Source organism: Protobothrops mucrosquamatus, unplaced genomic scaffold (genome assembly GCF_001527695.2).
Source record: "Protobothrops mucrosquamatus isolate PMUCROS unplaced genomic scaffold, P.Mucros_1.0 scaffold804, whole genome shotgun sequence".
NCBI lineage: Eukaryota > Metazoa > Chordata > Lepidosauria > Squamata > Viperidae > Protobothrops > Protobothrops mucrosquamatus.
Window position 1 is genome coordinate 63592 of NW_015387070.1, and position 15560 is coordinate 79151.

Here is a 15560-nt window from a genome sequence, read left to right on the forward strand (position 1 = left end):
CCCAATGCTTGAAAAAATGGCAAAGGATGGACACGTTATCCCTGATGTCAGTGATGTCTAAGACTTTATGAGTGAATTCTGATCCACTGTTTGCTGGTTTTAATTGTTTTTAATTTTATTTATATATGTTTGTTTTGTTGTTTGAATTTGTGAGCTGCTTGGAATCATGTAGGTGCAATGAAATTGAAATAGATAGAAAACATTAAAAAATAGAAATTAAAAATGCATGCTTGTGTAGCGTAGATCAGTGGCAAATTGCAGGCTGGTTTCATTGCACTGCATGTAACAAAAGTCACTTTTTTCGGTAATAAATGAATAGGACAAATTTCTTTGGGATTTTTATTTATTTATTTAGGTCCCGGTCCATACATATACATGAAATTAACAGAAGTAAATCATGATATTAATAATTGCATTCAGTCCTAGAAACAAATTTCTGGTCTTTTTCAATCAAAGTCCTTTTTCCATTGCTTAATTCATACATATAAGCCCTGAGATTCAAATCAATCTCCTTTGCTCTTGTATTTTCTTCTTTGTCTTTCCTTCTCCTTTTTCTTTATTAATCTTAGTGGGAAAGCTGTTCAGTGGTAAAGTCAGTCTAGCACTAGGTACTCTGTTTTTATTAGACTACTATATCTGAGATACAATACTTTGGATGACTACTAGATGAAGGCAGAAAAATACAGAAGACTGTGTTCTACTATCTAGTCACTGAGTGGGGTTTTGCAGCCTGGATATGGTATCCTACCTTCATTTCAGATTGTGCCCAGTTTTCTTTCTCTATTAAAATATATAAACAAATTACAAAAACCAAAACATGCCCTTGGTGCGCACATCATGCTAAACTGTAACATTATTTGCCTGTTTCCAGTTTGTTCATCAGTTAGATCCATCAGTTATGGTTACTTGTTAGGTGTAGACTAGGCCACAAGCATTTTTTCAAGAAATTATAATGTCATCTGTAAATGTAGCCAATGAATCTCTATGCTAAGAAAAACTTTATCTGCTGAATTTTAACCCGGTTTCTAAACAAACTTAAACCAGCCAGAACATGAAATTCTGAACATAGCCTTCAGAACACCAAATAAACAAAGGAAACATTTGAGAAAAGGCCACTTATTTATTTTGTTACAATTTTGTTAGGTTTATATCCTATGAATTTGTGTACATAGGAGCTTAAATTTGTGCACATAGCATCTCTTCCTCCATTTTCCCCCCCAAACTTTTCCTCTGCTTACCCTGGGAGGTAGGTTGGAATGAGACAGAATGACTGACTCAAAGTCACGCCATGAATTTTCACAAGACAGGATATCCTACTCAATGTTTCAACTGCTTCATTAGTCTTGTTTTGAATGGAAGAGAATCCAGATTCAAACCTAGCATTTCCAAATGTCTAAAAAAAGGTTCTGACTAAAACCATGGAGCTACTTGCCATAAATTTTGATAAACAAAATTCTAGGTCATTTTATTTATTGTAAATAAAATGATATTATTCTCATCCTCCTGCTTCAGTAATTAATAATGGGATGATTTTCCTTACAATTAAGAAAAGATATGATGCTCAACAAAACTGCCTCTTGTCTCCCTTAATTTTAACTTGATGTTGGAACCTTTGCATATTTAGATTGCCAGGTGACCTGGTGGTTCTAGGCATAGGAACTGAATACAAATTGTTATATGCAGATAGTATTTTAATCCTTTTCAACAAATCTTAAAGAACTTTACCTAGGTACTAAGAAGTAGTATAGCAATTGGGTAAGCAATTCTGGATATACAATATGTTAGAATCAGTCTAAGCACCTGCTCATTGATAATAAATTATCTATAGAAGTAGGTAAAAATAGGATTTGTTTACTGTTTGTTTTTATTAAATATGTGGGATAATTATTCCTGGGGAAATATGCTGTTTGGTAGAAGCAAATGTCTCAAGTGGTACAGGAAAAAAGAACATGAAATGATGGATCAAATGCCCAAGAGTCTGTGGAGAAAGATAAATGTGGTAAAAATAAATATGGCTTCAAGGCTGATATACATTTTGAGAGTTTTGCATACTTTAATTGTGCTTTGAAAATACGCTGGCATGTAAATGATAAATTTTGTATGGAACAGGAAAATATCAAAAATTTCTCTTTTAAAAGGTTTTATATATAATAATGGTGATTTCAATTTTCCAGATTGTTTTCTGTATCATTGGCTACATTTGTTAATTTTTTAATTTCAGTAACAACAACAGAATTTGATGATATTTCAGTACATAAGGTGATTAGACATATTGGGATCTTATTGGGTCAGAAACTAAAATTCTTGTTTGAATTCTCTTGAAAAATTGACTATCTTGGATAAATCCTTTTAAAAGTGGTGGGTAAAACTTTAGTTTGCAGAGCATAATTACAAAATTGAAAAGGAAATGTAAATTACCAAAGGCAAGTAAATGGAAATTATTATATTCTTTGTTCAATTAGGAAGTTTTAGCAGCCTATGAAATTCCAGTAACCATTGGAAAAGGTTTTTAGTTAGGCTAAATCAAAAATTTATCAACAAATTTTAAAGATTAGAAAAATAATGTTGGATAACATACAAATAATGTTTTATAGAGAAGTGGAGTACTCTGTTTTCCAAGATCAATCATCCCAGGACACAAATAAGTAGGTTTTTTTAAAAAAAAAAATTCCAATGTCGGATAATGCAACAAAACAATCTTTTTCTGGTTCATTGGTCTCTCTAAAATATATTTTTAAAAGGTTGGTTATTGTCTGTCTTTTGTTAAACATACTCTATAATACATGTGTAAATGGAAAGAAAAGATTGCACACATGTTTTAATTTGTTTAAACAATTTAATTTGTTTAAAAATTGAGTTGTAGTGTTTTTGAAATAGAAACCTTTGTTTCTTTTCTGGATTGTATTGTGCCTGTATTTATCAATCCCATGAACTGTGACTAAGATGGTTGAATGGCAAATAGGATAAGCTGTTAACATGTCACCATTTGACTCCTCCTCCCCAAAAGGATAAAGTTTCTTCCCTTTTAACAAGGGTCTGTAAGGGGATTACAGCAGCTGCAGCAGTCCTCTTTTTCATGTTGTCATCTTCGTTGAGCATTGGGTTGCAAATATTCCATTTTATGGCTGTGTACTTCGCTATATTGATTTATTCCTTATTTAATGCCGTCTTGCTCATTTGGGTTTTATATAAGCCACTCCAGAAGCCTAACTGAATGAAAATTAGGGTAAAATATTTAGAATAAAGATAAGCAAGGCAAACTCATCTGGGAAGGGAGCTCTGATCCATTGGGATACTACAACTGAAATGGAGCTGGGAGTAAAGATAAAGATTTACTCTAGTTGAGCTAGATATTTCCCCCCCACACCTTATTTTCAGTCTAGTTAACAGGAATGGTGTTTCCTGATTAGTCTATCCAAGCACTAACCAGCACTAACCTTAGTACCAGAGAAAGAAAATCCAAAAAACCTATGTTTTTGACTGGTTTCCCCAGTGCCCATTTACATTTTTCATCAGGTAAGTATCTGCTCAACTAGTACATGCAATTTATTGTTTAGAAAACAAAGGCAGTTTCCAGTAATCAGCAAAAGTTTTCTTGTTAAATGACCCTAATTTTCAAGTCGGGAAAAAGAACTATCAAACTGAATAGCTTTCATTTTTCTCCAAAATAACCGTATAGTCACAAGCCAGAGAGTTAACTTTCTGAATTAGTTTGAGAATGTTTTGTTTATATCTTTCTGTGTGGACGTCTTGGGAAGGTAAATGATTTTCGCCTTAAACCATGCCATATAAATTGCAATATTAGTTGGTTAATCTTTCATAAATTGTACTTGTCAAAATATTAGTTACTCGATGTTTCAAAGGTAAATAAATTTAAGATGATGAGAAAGCAATTCTACATTTAATAATATTCATTTTGGGGTTTTGGAATCTCACAGGAGGAAAATGGATTGAAATAAATCACAATCTGATATTTTGTGTCTTCATCAACAAAGCTAACACATATGTAATAACTTGAGGAATTAGAAATAAAATAAAATAATGAGAAGAGAGACCTATACAGGAAATAGACCTCAATCTTAAATTCCAAGTAATGGAGGAATGAAAGAAAAATGGGTCCCTTAAGTCCAGGCTGATTAATTTTCCTACAGTCATTTGATGACAGTTCTGCCATACCTTGAAACTATTTATCATGCCAATCTTTTTAAACAAAGATAAATCATTTTGCAATATTTTTACTTAAAGTGAAAGGAGGCTCAACCTGTCCCGATGTAGGCCTCGACTGCTTACTAATATAGGATTGATTATGTACCATCAAGTCAGTGTCGATTCTTAATGAGCACATAAGTAGATTATCTATCTATCTATCTATCTATCTATCTATCTATCTATCTATCTATCTATCTATCTATCTATCTATCTATCTATTTACAATATATATCAAATTTAGAGACAACCCGTCTCAGACACAGAATGACTCATATTTTCTCTATGATGATCTATCCCTAACTTATTCTTTCTAGTCTTCCAAAGGTGAACTCATTGCACTGTAACTTTTTCCGTCTTGCTTCTGATTATCCTTTTCTTCTCTTTCATTCCCCCTTTTCTAGCATTAGAGTCTTTTCCCAACAGCTACAGTAAGTCTTTGCATTATGTTTCTGTATAATAATTTGAGACAGTAATACCACACTTGGAATATTATATCCAGCTTTGGTTGCCACGATATAAATAGGATATTGAGACTCTAGAAAGAGTGCAGAGTAGAGCAACAAAGATGATTAGGGGACTGGTGGCTAACACATATGAAGAACGGTTGCCGGAATTAGTTAATTTGAATAAAAAGTAGGATTAGGAGTGACATGACAGCAATGTTCCAATAACTAAGGGGCTGCCACAAAGAAGAGGGAATCTAGCTATTCTCCAAAGCACCTGAAGGCAGAACAAGGAGCAATGGATGGAAACTAATCAAGGAGAGAACCAACCTAGAAATAAGGAGAAATTTCCTGTTAGAATAATTAACCAGTGGAACAGCTTGCCTTCAGAAGTTGTAAATGCTCCATCTCTGGAGATTTTTCAAGAGATTGGACAACCACTTGTCTGAAATGGTTTAGGATCTTCTGTCTGAGTGGGAGGTTAGACTAGAAAACCTCCAAGGTTCCTTCCAACTCTGTTATTCTTTGAATGCTGGTTATTTGTGCCTCAAGTGAAAACTCTGGAATGATTTATTTGTTGATCCATCTGCTTGTTTTTCTTGGCTCTCCATGGTATTCTTGGAAGTGTTCAGAAGAATATAGGATTACTTCCATAGATTATGCTAACATTCGCAAATATTTTAGTGGGGGTACAAAAACCTATGTGAGATTTATACTAGGATTAACATATGCCTAAAAAGATTCTTTCTGATTTTATGTGAACAGACCTTACTGCAAAGACTTATTTGCTGTTTGTGAATCTTAAATGAAAAGTCCTCATGAGTAAATAGAGTCTGAAATAGAAATCATAAGAAAATATCTCACTCTACACAGATGTGTAAACTGTGGAGCTGCTTCAATTGTATTGTTTCCATGACAAAGTGCCTATTTTACAATAATTTCTGTTAGACGTTTACTAAGAGAGCGTCTGTTTCTATGCAATTTCATATCTGCCAACTAAAAAGAAAAATAAAGTACCGGTATTATAAGAAAACTGTCTACCCCTTAAAACCTCCACCTAAAGAAGAAGCCTATGCTGAGGAAAATGTCATTTGAACAATATTTTTGCATTTATAACACAGAGATGGGTAGTATTGTATGCCAATCATTTTATTTTAGAGAATGTAAGAAGCTTTCCTCTCTTAATTCCATGGTTTCAAATTTCTTGCAAAGCTTTGCTCTTAATCTCTTTGCAGTTCCTGCAACCTATCTCTGAGGCTTCTTCTTTGCCCTTGGTTATTTGACTTCTTCAGTTATCAAAGTATTCGCAAATGCACAACTAATGAACTAAACAGAAAATCTGAGTGCCATAAATCAACAAATCAAGGGCTCTTGATTTTCTCCAGTACCACTGTTGATAATGATATGGTACCTCAGGAAGGAGATAATACAAACTCTTAATTTTGGTTAAAGTTCTTTATTTTTTTCAAATTAGCAGGGAAATAGTACTAGTGATAGTTGCCCCCTTTCCCCTTTGTTCGTAAAAAATCTGTTTGCGGAGGAATCTGTCAGGATAATTACATTTCCTCAAATCTTCATACAATCACTTAATTCAGGACTAAAAATGGCTTTATCTTTAAGCCGTATTGCCTAACCACACCTGATTTATTTTTGTGAAAATGGGATTGCTAAAGTAGAAAAGATTGTAAATTGTTAAGCATTGTATACTAGCTTCCTTTTTTGTTATTTATAATACAGAATCCTCAATTTTGTGTAATTGCAGCAGTCTATAACCACTATTGTTACCTCACCATGATGTTTAATGAACCCCTTTCTTCAGAAATGCTAGTATCACTGACAATAGCACACCAAATAACTGTGCACTAACTCTGTTATTTATTTACCTAGACTTCCCACAGCAAAAATCCAGGTAACACAAGTTTCTATACTTATTTCATGCCAATTTAGTTGAAGTTTGGATGTGCCAAATTTCAAATGATGGCTAGTTGAAGCTTTATGCTTGCCTTTGCTGTTATCTAACTGTCATCTGAATTTTTGCAGCACAGATATGGAAAGCCTAATTTGCTTCCAATAATTTGTGCCACAATGCAAACTGGAATATTTTTCTCATGGGGACATTTTTATACAGGTTTACGGATAAATATAATTTTCAATCAGTGTTTTTCAAACTTTGCAATTTTAAGATATTTGGGCCTTAATTCCCAGAAATACCCAGCCAGAATTCAGAGAGTTGAAGGCTACACATCTTTAAATTGCCAAGTTTGAAAACACTGGTCTAGAGTCACTGTCAGCTTTGCTGCGTAAGGCTGAATTACAACCTGGTTTGCCCCAGTGGGATCAAGTACTTTATCATCTGTAGTTCTGCAATGTTTAGTTCATCTGCAAAACAACATCAGAAAGTGATCGAGGCTTTAATAGTGTTCCTAGCAGGTGAGCATAGCTTTTCAGGCGAACTGTTGATATGAATACGATATCTACAGATCCCACACTTTTCTACTATTTCTAAAATCTTTGCTGCAGCTTAGGAAAGACTCCAAATTATATTTTTTTCTGTTTTCAGCAAAAGATCTATAAAGGGTTTCCAGTCACTAACAAATGTACTTATTGTCTTTTCCATAATCAAACAAGTCAGTTTTTTCCATCTCTGCAAATTTGGTCATCTTCACTAACCATTCCTTCATTATGAGTACTTCAGAGTCCTTTTAGAGACAATCATTTTTTAAAAAATTACACAAGTCTAAATTTACATTTGAAATGTAAACTTTGTGCTTCAGGAGCATAAAGTGATCCGGTTACTATGGGCATCTCTGCAATGTAACTGCAGCATTTGCAGAGATCATGTGCTCAGTCAGAAAGTGTTTTTCTTGGTCAATCAAGGTGGAGAGATTTCTCAGCAAATCCGAGCTTGGTAATCAAGCATCTCTTGCAAATCTCTTCCCATAAAATATATTTCTTCTCATTGCTGCTTGGAAGCAGCAGCAGATTCCCCATCTTGCCTTGGGCAGACTGAAATAGATCTAAATGCAGGGTGAGAAATCAGCAGTGGGATTTACAGCTTAGTCCTCTATGCTCACAGATCTGTTTCAGCCTCGGAACGTGGCCTCACTTTCCAGTCCTTTGATCATTTTTGTTACTGTTCTCCTCACCTGTTCCAGTTACGCTAATACTTTCCAGAACTCCATACAGTATTCAAAATAAGGTATGACCAATGCAGGATAGAATAGAATTATTACTCCCTGTAACTTGGAAGCTATATTTTTATTGATGCAGCCTCAGTTTTAATAGTCCCATTTTGCTGCCTGTTCACGTTGCAATCCAATTTAACCTCACATCTGTTGCATGTGACTCAGTTTCCTATAAATTGTGTCTCTGGTGTGTTTTTATTTGGCCAATACGATACGGCTTCTTTTGCTTCCAAAAAAAAAAAAAAAAAGCTATCAACTATCTTAATTTCCTTAGCTGAATGTTGTTACTTTAAGCGCAATATATTTGTTTTCTTTGTGTCTCTCTTCCTTTGCCAGTACAAGGAAAACAACCCAACTTCACAAACAAATTTGGACACCTCATTCTGCAAGAAGGTGATGATTTAGATCTACACTGTACAATACATGGAGAGCCAAGGCCAAATGTCACTTGGACAAAAGATGGCACCAGAATGGTAGCAAGGGAAATAAATGTATGTTTAAATGTTTCCTTTGGAAAGAGTGGCCTATGTCTTTCATTTCAGCACTAATCTCTTTTCATATTTCATTTTTTTTCAGATTGAGAAATTAGGGGACACCTATTACCTTGTAAAAAGAAACGCAGTTGTTGCTGATACTGGAAAATATATCTGTCTTGCCACTAACGAATTAGGGCAGGCGCACTGCTCAGCCTTCATCAGAGTAATAGGTAACTGGACTTAGACCACATTAGTATAATAAATGAAGAAGACCTTTTTCCCGTGCTATTTGACACTTCCATTTTGTTTCAGAGAAAAATAAAAGTGACATGTCCCCAATGCAAGACTAAATCAAATCAAGAGAAAGGCCATTTGCTGAGGGAAAAATGAGGACCGCCACACCCTGAGCGGTACAAGGTCAAGATCCACATTGCTTGAGAGGTCAAAATCAAACAAAAAAACAACATTCCAAGAGGTAACTTCAGTTTAAGTTCCTTTTGCCTTCTGAAGCACAGGAACAGCCCCTCAAGTGGTTTCTTTATAAAGCTTTCTTACTGTTGTCTTCTTTTCACATTGTGTGTCTTTTTTTTCATAAACAAAGCAGCTAACGTTCAGACATTAGCCATGAAGCAAAGGGCCCCAAGCAGTCGCAGGTTTTCAAACTCACCACACTGCCTCTCCCAAAGAGGCAAAATTGAAGGCAGAGGAACCCTTTAAGTGATTGCGGTTTAGGAAATAAAGATTATACCTGGTAAGGAAATTCTCTTTGTGATCATATACATTGTACACAGTACAGTGATGGATGATGATTTTTTGAGATAATTAAGGTTATCTCAGATATCAGGAGGGCACAATCATGAGGGATGGGCTAATGCCCCTTACTGAACAGAATTTCTGACGAATAAGAATTTTTGATCTTTAAAAGTCAATCTGTAGTCAGTCCACTCACCGGAGTCACATTGTGTGGCCACAGAGAAGCTCCTATATTGCAGTGTGTAGGAAGGTGTGGAACCTTCTGGCAAACAAAGTTCTCACAACTTTAAATGTGGCAAGATATGGGACTTTATGGGGTTTTATTGTATTTTTTTATTTTTTTAAAAAAGGTTGCCCTTCAAAACTGTTTGCAGCAGGTGGTTTACAGCTCTCTGTTTTGTCATGAAGAAACAAATCATACTTGGTCTGTGACACCTCCTGTCCCAGATTAAGTTTCATGTGTTGAAATATTTTGCCCTTAAATATGTCTGTAGTCAGACCAGACTTTGTGAAGAAAAGGGATCTTTCTGCTCACGGAAAGGACAAAAATCCAGAAAAGGACAATAGAATGGGAGAAGGAAAATTTTTCCCATAGCAGATTTTCAGAAGTTAAAAGAGGCAGTGGGGAAAAGGGAAGTGAAACTATCTGCCTGCTCCTGGAAGGAAGATGGTGATACTAGTACAAAGTTCTCCACTCCCAGGGTCTTCCATTTTTTGCCTAGTTCAAATAAAACCCACTGAGGAGAAGAAGGACATATGGCTTCCCCCCCCCCAATGCCTGCCTGCTTCTGCTGTGCGAGTTTTATCATTTACAACCCTCTAATGTTTGGTAGGTTTTATTCAATAAGGTTTATTTAGTCTGGATCACTGACCAATAATAAATATTTTTTGACTTTTGCATAGATAGAAAAAAAATGCTGGGTACGCATATTGGACGGAGAAGCGTTTTGTCATGCGAACCCACTGTTGAGAGGGATCTATCAGATACAGATTTATCTCTGCAATTTATAACAGCTAGCCCCATGTTTCCTACTGTATGTTTTTGTTCCCCCCTATTGTCACTACCTACTGAGATTTCTCTGTTGTCCAGCTACTTCATGCTTTTCTCATTTCAAGTCTGGGGAGCGTAGCTGAACAGAAGACCACAAAGTAGAAATTAGTGTAGGGAAGTATGATTCTTGACTGATACCAATTGTGACTACTTGTGGTGCCAGTCTTGTGGGAATTAGATGACTTTCAAATGACTCCCAGCATTTGGAAGTGGGGTGAGTGGGGATTAGTGATATTTTCATATTCATGCAATAGCAACAATGGCATGTACTGTATATATCTTGTGGTGTGAATTTATGAACATGGTTTCAATACTCCCTATGTACAGAAAATGATAATCAGCATTCAGTTTCTAAAAATGCAATTGTCAGGACTTGAAACTGCCTGTGAAGCACACCATCTGCCCTGAAAGCTTCCTCTTTAGTCCAAGAGGTGGGGATAACCTGAATTGCCTAGTGGTGATATTTTTAAAAAACGACTTCATGCTTTCTCGAACCTCCGCTCTGTTGTTCAAAACAGATTCTGTGAAGGATCTCTTATGAACCTGGAAATGCATTAAGAACCGATGGCAGCGACTATCGGTGATCCGTATATTAGAAAATTGAGCTTCTTCCTTCTGACTGTAGAAAATGGAGAGCTGCACTTTAATTATCCCAGAGATTCATCAAGAGGAGGAATTGGAAGAGAAAGCCTGAGTTATTGGAACAAAAAAAAAAGAACCTTGGAGAAGTATAGCATAAATTAGTATATACTATACAATAATTATATAGTATGTAATATAGCATATTATATTATACTATAATTGGTTTTCCAAAGTGCTTAGCATCTACAAAAATATTTCTATAATACTCTATTACAGTCTAAACGAGACACAGTTAGGATCCCCTAGAGCAGGTATAGACAACTTTGGCTCTTTTATGACTCGTGGACTTCAACTCGTGGGAGTTGAAGTCCACGAGTCATAAAAGAGCCAAGGTTGCCTACCCCTGCCCTAGAGTGACATATTGGGCTGCAACCCTCTAGTTTTAAAGTTGAATTCTCAATTTAAGGATTTGGAGGTAGCATGAAAGAGAGAGAAGTGTCTCACTCACAAAATTAACTACATGATGGTCATAGACACCCACAAAATACTGTAGCCATTTCTCAAGGGGAGGCTGGTAAGCACTCAGAGAAGGTTTGTGGGCTATGTATTAAAGAACCCTATAGTTCAACTTCTCATGAAAAACAAGTGTGCATTTTTATCATCACTCCCATTTCTTGTACAAGAAAAATCAAAACAGAAATGTATATCTGCTTCCTTTTGCTTTAATAAATGGCAGATATTTAGCATTATAGCTAAATTATCTTTTAACATTGCATGTCAAAACCAGAATATTGTGCATTCTGTTTTAACCATGTTTGGACAACAAAGTGATTTACACACAATTATTCTTTGAAAAAGAGAAAACCTACTTTACTCCTTATATAGTCTGAATTTTGATAGGATCCCCACGAGTGACTTATAGCATTTTTCTAGCATCACCAAAAATCATTATGGCGATATAAGAGTAACAAGGATAGTTGCAAAGTAGGCTTGGGAATGATACAAGAAGATCCTGTGAGTCGCTTGTGCTTTAACATAAGCCAGACAGAAAGACACATTGAGTTGTGCAGAAACACCTCACCTGATCAGATCGACAGGGCATTAAACTCAGATCTATTCTTCACAGAATAAATCCAAACTATAATCCCTGTCCTCGTGACATTGCTCTTGTCTTATCACCAGGTAATTTTTTTTACCCAATATAGCTTTTATACTACAAAATATTTAGTTGCCACAATACACCTAAGTCAATAAAGGGAATTAGGAAAATGCATCATGATGTCATCAGTTCTTTCTAGTACCACTTTATAAAACCCTAGTGAGACCACATCTGGAATACTGCAACCAGTTTTGGTCACCATACTACAAAAAAGATGTTGAGACCTTGGAAAAAGTTCAGAGAAGAGCAACTAAGATGATCAAAGGCTTGGAGACTAAAACATATGAAGAACAGCTGCAGGACTTGGGTTTGGCTAGTCTAAAGAAAAGAAGAAATAGGGGTGACATGATAGCAGTATTCCAGTGTTTGAGAGGCTGCCACAAAGAAGAGGGGGTCAAATTATTCTCCAAATCACCAAAGGGCAGGACAAGAAACAATGTTTGGAAACTGATCAAAGAGAGAAGCAACCAGGAATTAAGGAGAAACTTCCTAACATTGAGGACAATTAACCAGTGGAACAGCTTGCCTTCAGAAATCGTGGGTGCTCCATCACTGGAGGTTTTTAAGAAGAGACTGGACAGTCACTTGTCTGAGATGGTATAAGTTCTCCTGCTTGAGTGAGGGGCTGGACTAGAAGACCTCCAAGGTCCCTTCCAGCTTCTATTCTATTCTATTCTATTCTATTCTATTCTATTCTATTATTATATCATGCTTCCCTGAAAGTAAGGCCCAGCCAAAAAGTAAGCCCTAGCTTGATTTTTGGGGGTGAGCCTAATATAAGCCCTAATGCAAAAACAAGCCCTTGTTTTGCTAGGGTGAGGGTAGGGGGGGTGAAGCTGCCCCATGTGCCACATACCCACTTATCTTACTGCTAGGACCTCCCAATCCCAACGCTTGTCAAGCTGTGTGGCTCGTCACGCCAGTGCCGCCACTCCCGTCAGGAGGTTGCACAGCCATTTCCTCTGCTCGCAGCCGGATTCCACATTGTGCTTTGCGCTCTTTCTGCTCCTCCCAGCAGGATGCCGCATGGTGCTTTGCTCCATTTCTGCTGCTCGCGGCAAGAAGCCACACGGCACTTCGGGCCATTTCTGCTACTCGTGGCAGGACGCCATGTGGCTCTTTGGACGTTTCTGCCAACATCCTGCCATGAGCAGCAGAAACGGCCCGAAGCAAGGAGTGAGATCCGCTAAGTAGGGTGGCTAATGAAGAATTTCTCCCATAAGGTTAGATGAGTGAATCAATGAGTGAATATTATACTGTAGAAGAATGCAACTTAATCCAACTTCGTGATGAAACAGTTGTTCCCTAGCATATGATGGAATAAACATTTGCAGAGTTTACAGTTGTGTGAATGTGATACATCCAGAGAGTTTTGCCTCTCAGTCATGGCTGATTTTCAAAGGTAAAACGAACAGGATAACCTCTTTTTAAAATTTTGTTTTGGGTTTTTTGTTTGTTTAGTATTTTCTGTAGAAACGTAAACTTAAAATGGATAATTTAATCTATCTATCTATAATTTAATCTTTTTATCCTTTACCTCCTTAAAACAAAACATAAAAGGAAACCTCATATTTTCATGATGTGTAACTATGCAATGAGACATAAGATACAATGTAATTTGTCAATAAATAGTTATTTTGCTTGCCGTGAGTTTGATTTTTTTCTTTATATATATATTGCAAATGCAGTACATCAAGAACTGTGTATATACACAGAAGCAGTAGCTTTGAGGCCTGACATTACTTCCTCAATTAAATGTGAGCTCCAAAACATAAAAATAAAAGTACAAGATTTTATAGGGAAAAAAAATCATGGATTAGTAAAACTGATCCACAGAGAAATCAAATATAATTTGAAAGGGCATGCAATCAATTGAAAAAGCTATTTTTCTCTCTTGATAGGAAGGCTAATCTGTAGAATATACTGCAGCATTTGTATCTTTCAAGTTTCGAATGTTGAACTAGTATTGTCTTTAGGCTCTGAATGGAAGAATTAATATTTTTCTCCAAACGTAGTGTTCAGTATGAAGCAACCTAATATGAGTATTTATTCTACCATATTCTTCTATTTGGATAGCAGATAGAACTGGAACCTGATTTTTCAAGCAGTTCAAAGCTATAATGCTATGGCCCCAAGCTGATCTTTCAGGGTTTATAGGATATCCAGTATAGAATGAGACGCTGCTCTAACCATGAAGAAGATCCCAGCTCAGATGCTTCTATTTTGTTCCTCCCAAGGTGATACAATGCAGGTAGTCCTCGACTTACAAGAATTCATTTAGTGATTGTTCAAAGTTACAATGTCACCGGAAAAAATGAATTATGACCATTTTTCACATGACTATTGCAGCATCCCCATGGTCACGTGATCCAAATTCAGATGCTTGGCAACTGATTCATATTTAAGACCATTGCAGTGTCCTGGGGTCATGTGATCACCTTTTGCGACCTTCTGACAAGCAAAGTCAATGGGGAAGGCAGATTGACTTATCAACCTTGTTACTAACAACAACTGAAGTGATTCACTTAACAAAAAGGAGCGAAATTCACTTAACAAATGTCCCACTTAGCAAGACATTTGGGGCTCAATTGTGGTCATAAGCGGATAATTACTTCTTCAGTAGTAGATCTTCCACTGTTGGGAAAAGAAAGTAATCTTAATGTGTCATAAAGGCATCCTGAAATTGAAATTGTGTGCAGACCAGAATCTTCCCAATTTATCACAACATCCCCAGTCACCATGAAAATTCAGCCCGGTCTGGAGATGATCTAAAATATACAAATTTCTTTGATGACCAATACCAGAAGGAAAATTGCTGTATAATGGTTAAAAAACAAACAAAACAATAACAGTAACATGTATCACTTCACCCTCATGTGAGTCTCGATTATCCATTACTGTCAAAGCAGTGAAGTTCTTATAAAGTCTGAAGATCTGAAGGCTCCATCAGAACAGAACTGATTGGCTTACTTAGTAATTATAAAACCATTTTACTGTGGAAAATACACTTTTGAATAATGAGCCTAAACCAGCTCTTCCTCATTCACAGAGTTCCAGAAAAGTGCTACAACTGACCCCAAACACCCCTGCATTTCTCTATGTCCTGCGTCATTGACAGTTGTCACCCATACTCCATGGTCTGATACCCGGTCAGCAGCTAATTATAGTAGCTACCATATTTCCAAGTTGGCATGGCTTGAAGCTGTTGCCAAATTGCTCTTGGTTTTTAACTGCTAACATAGGACCAAGTGAAAATGAGGGTGGCTAGTGGGGTAGGGTTAGTGTAAAGAGGGGGGGGGAGACAAAGGATCTTCTGCTCTTCAGTTCTTCATTCCTAGTTGCTTCTCTCTTGGATTGTACAGCACAGTCAGCATTAGTTACACAAAACTGAGTAAGATTCTTGAACTGGTGGAAAATTCCCAGGGGTTAGACTGAGCTTTCAGGCCATTTGTTGTTTATTATGTAGATAAATGAAGAGAAAAACAGAATTTAGGAGACAAATACTTACAACTCTTCGTTTAGTGACCACTCAAAGTTATAATGACACTGAAAAAAGTGACTTACGATCGTTTTTCACATTTACAACCAGTGCTTTTTTTGCAAAAAAAAAAAAAAAGGTGCCAGAACTCACAGATGTCATACAACCCGCCTTGACTACCCTACAAGGTTCCATCCAAAAAAGGTGCCGGAACTCCATTCTGA

At 36.4% G+C, this 15560-nt stretch overlaps 1 protein-coding gene across 1 annotated transcript in view; it reads left to right on the forward strand.

Annotated features, from left to right (window-relative positions):
* The window catches only part of CCDC141 (coiled-coil domain containing 141), a gene marked incomplete at its 5' end in the record, with an annotated part of 69675 nt that extends 60813 nt beyond the window's left edge, over positions 1-8862 (forward strand). Inside the window, 3 exons of the mRNA XM_015818848.2 lie at positions 8174-8328; positions 8414-8543; positions 8626-8862. Of these exons, the coding sequence (XP_015674334.2) occupies positions 8174-8328; positions 8414-8543; positions 8626-8663 (323 nt within the window). The remainder of the gene's footprint in view (positions 1-8173; positions 8329-8413; positions 8544-8625) is intronic.
* Between the last annotated feature and the right edge of the window lie 6698 nt (positions 8863-15560).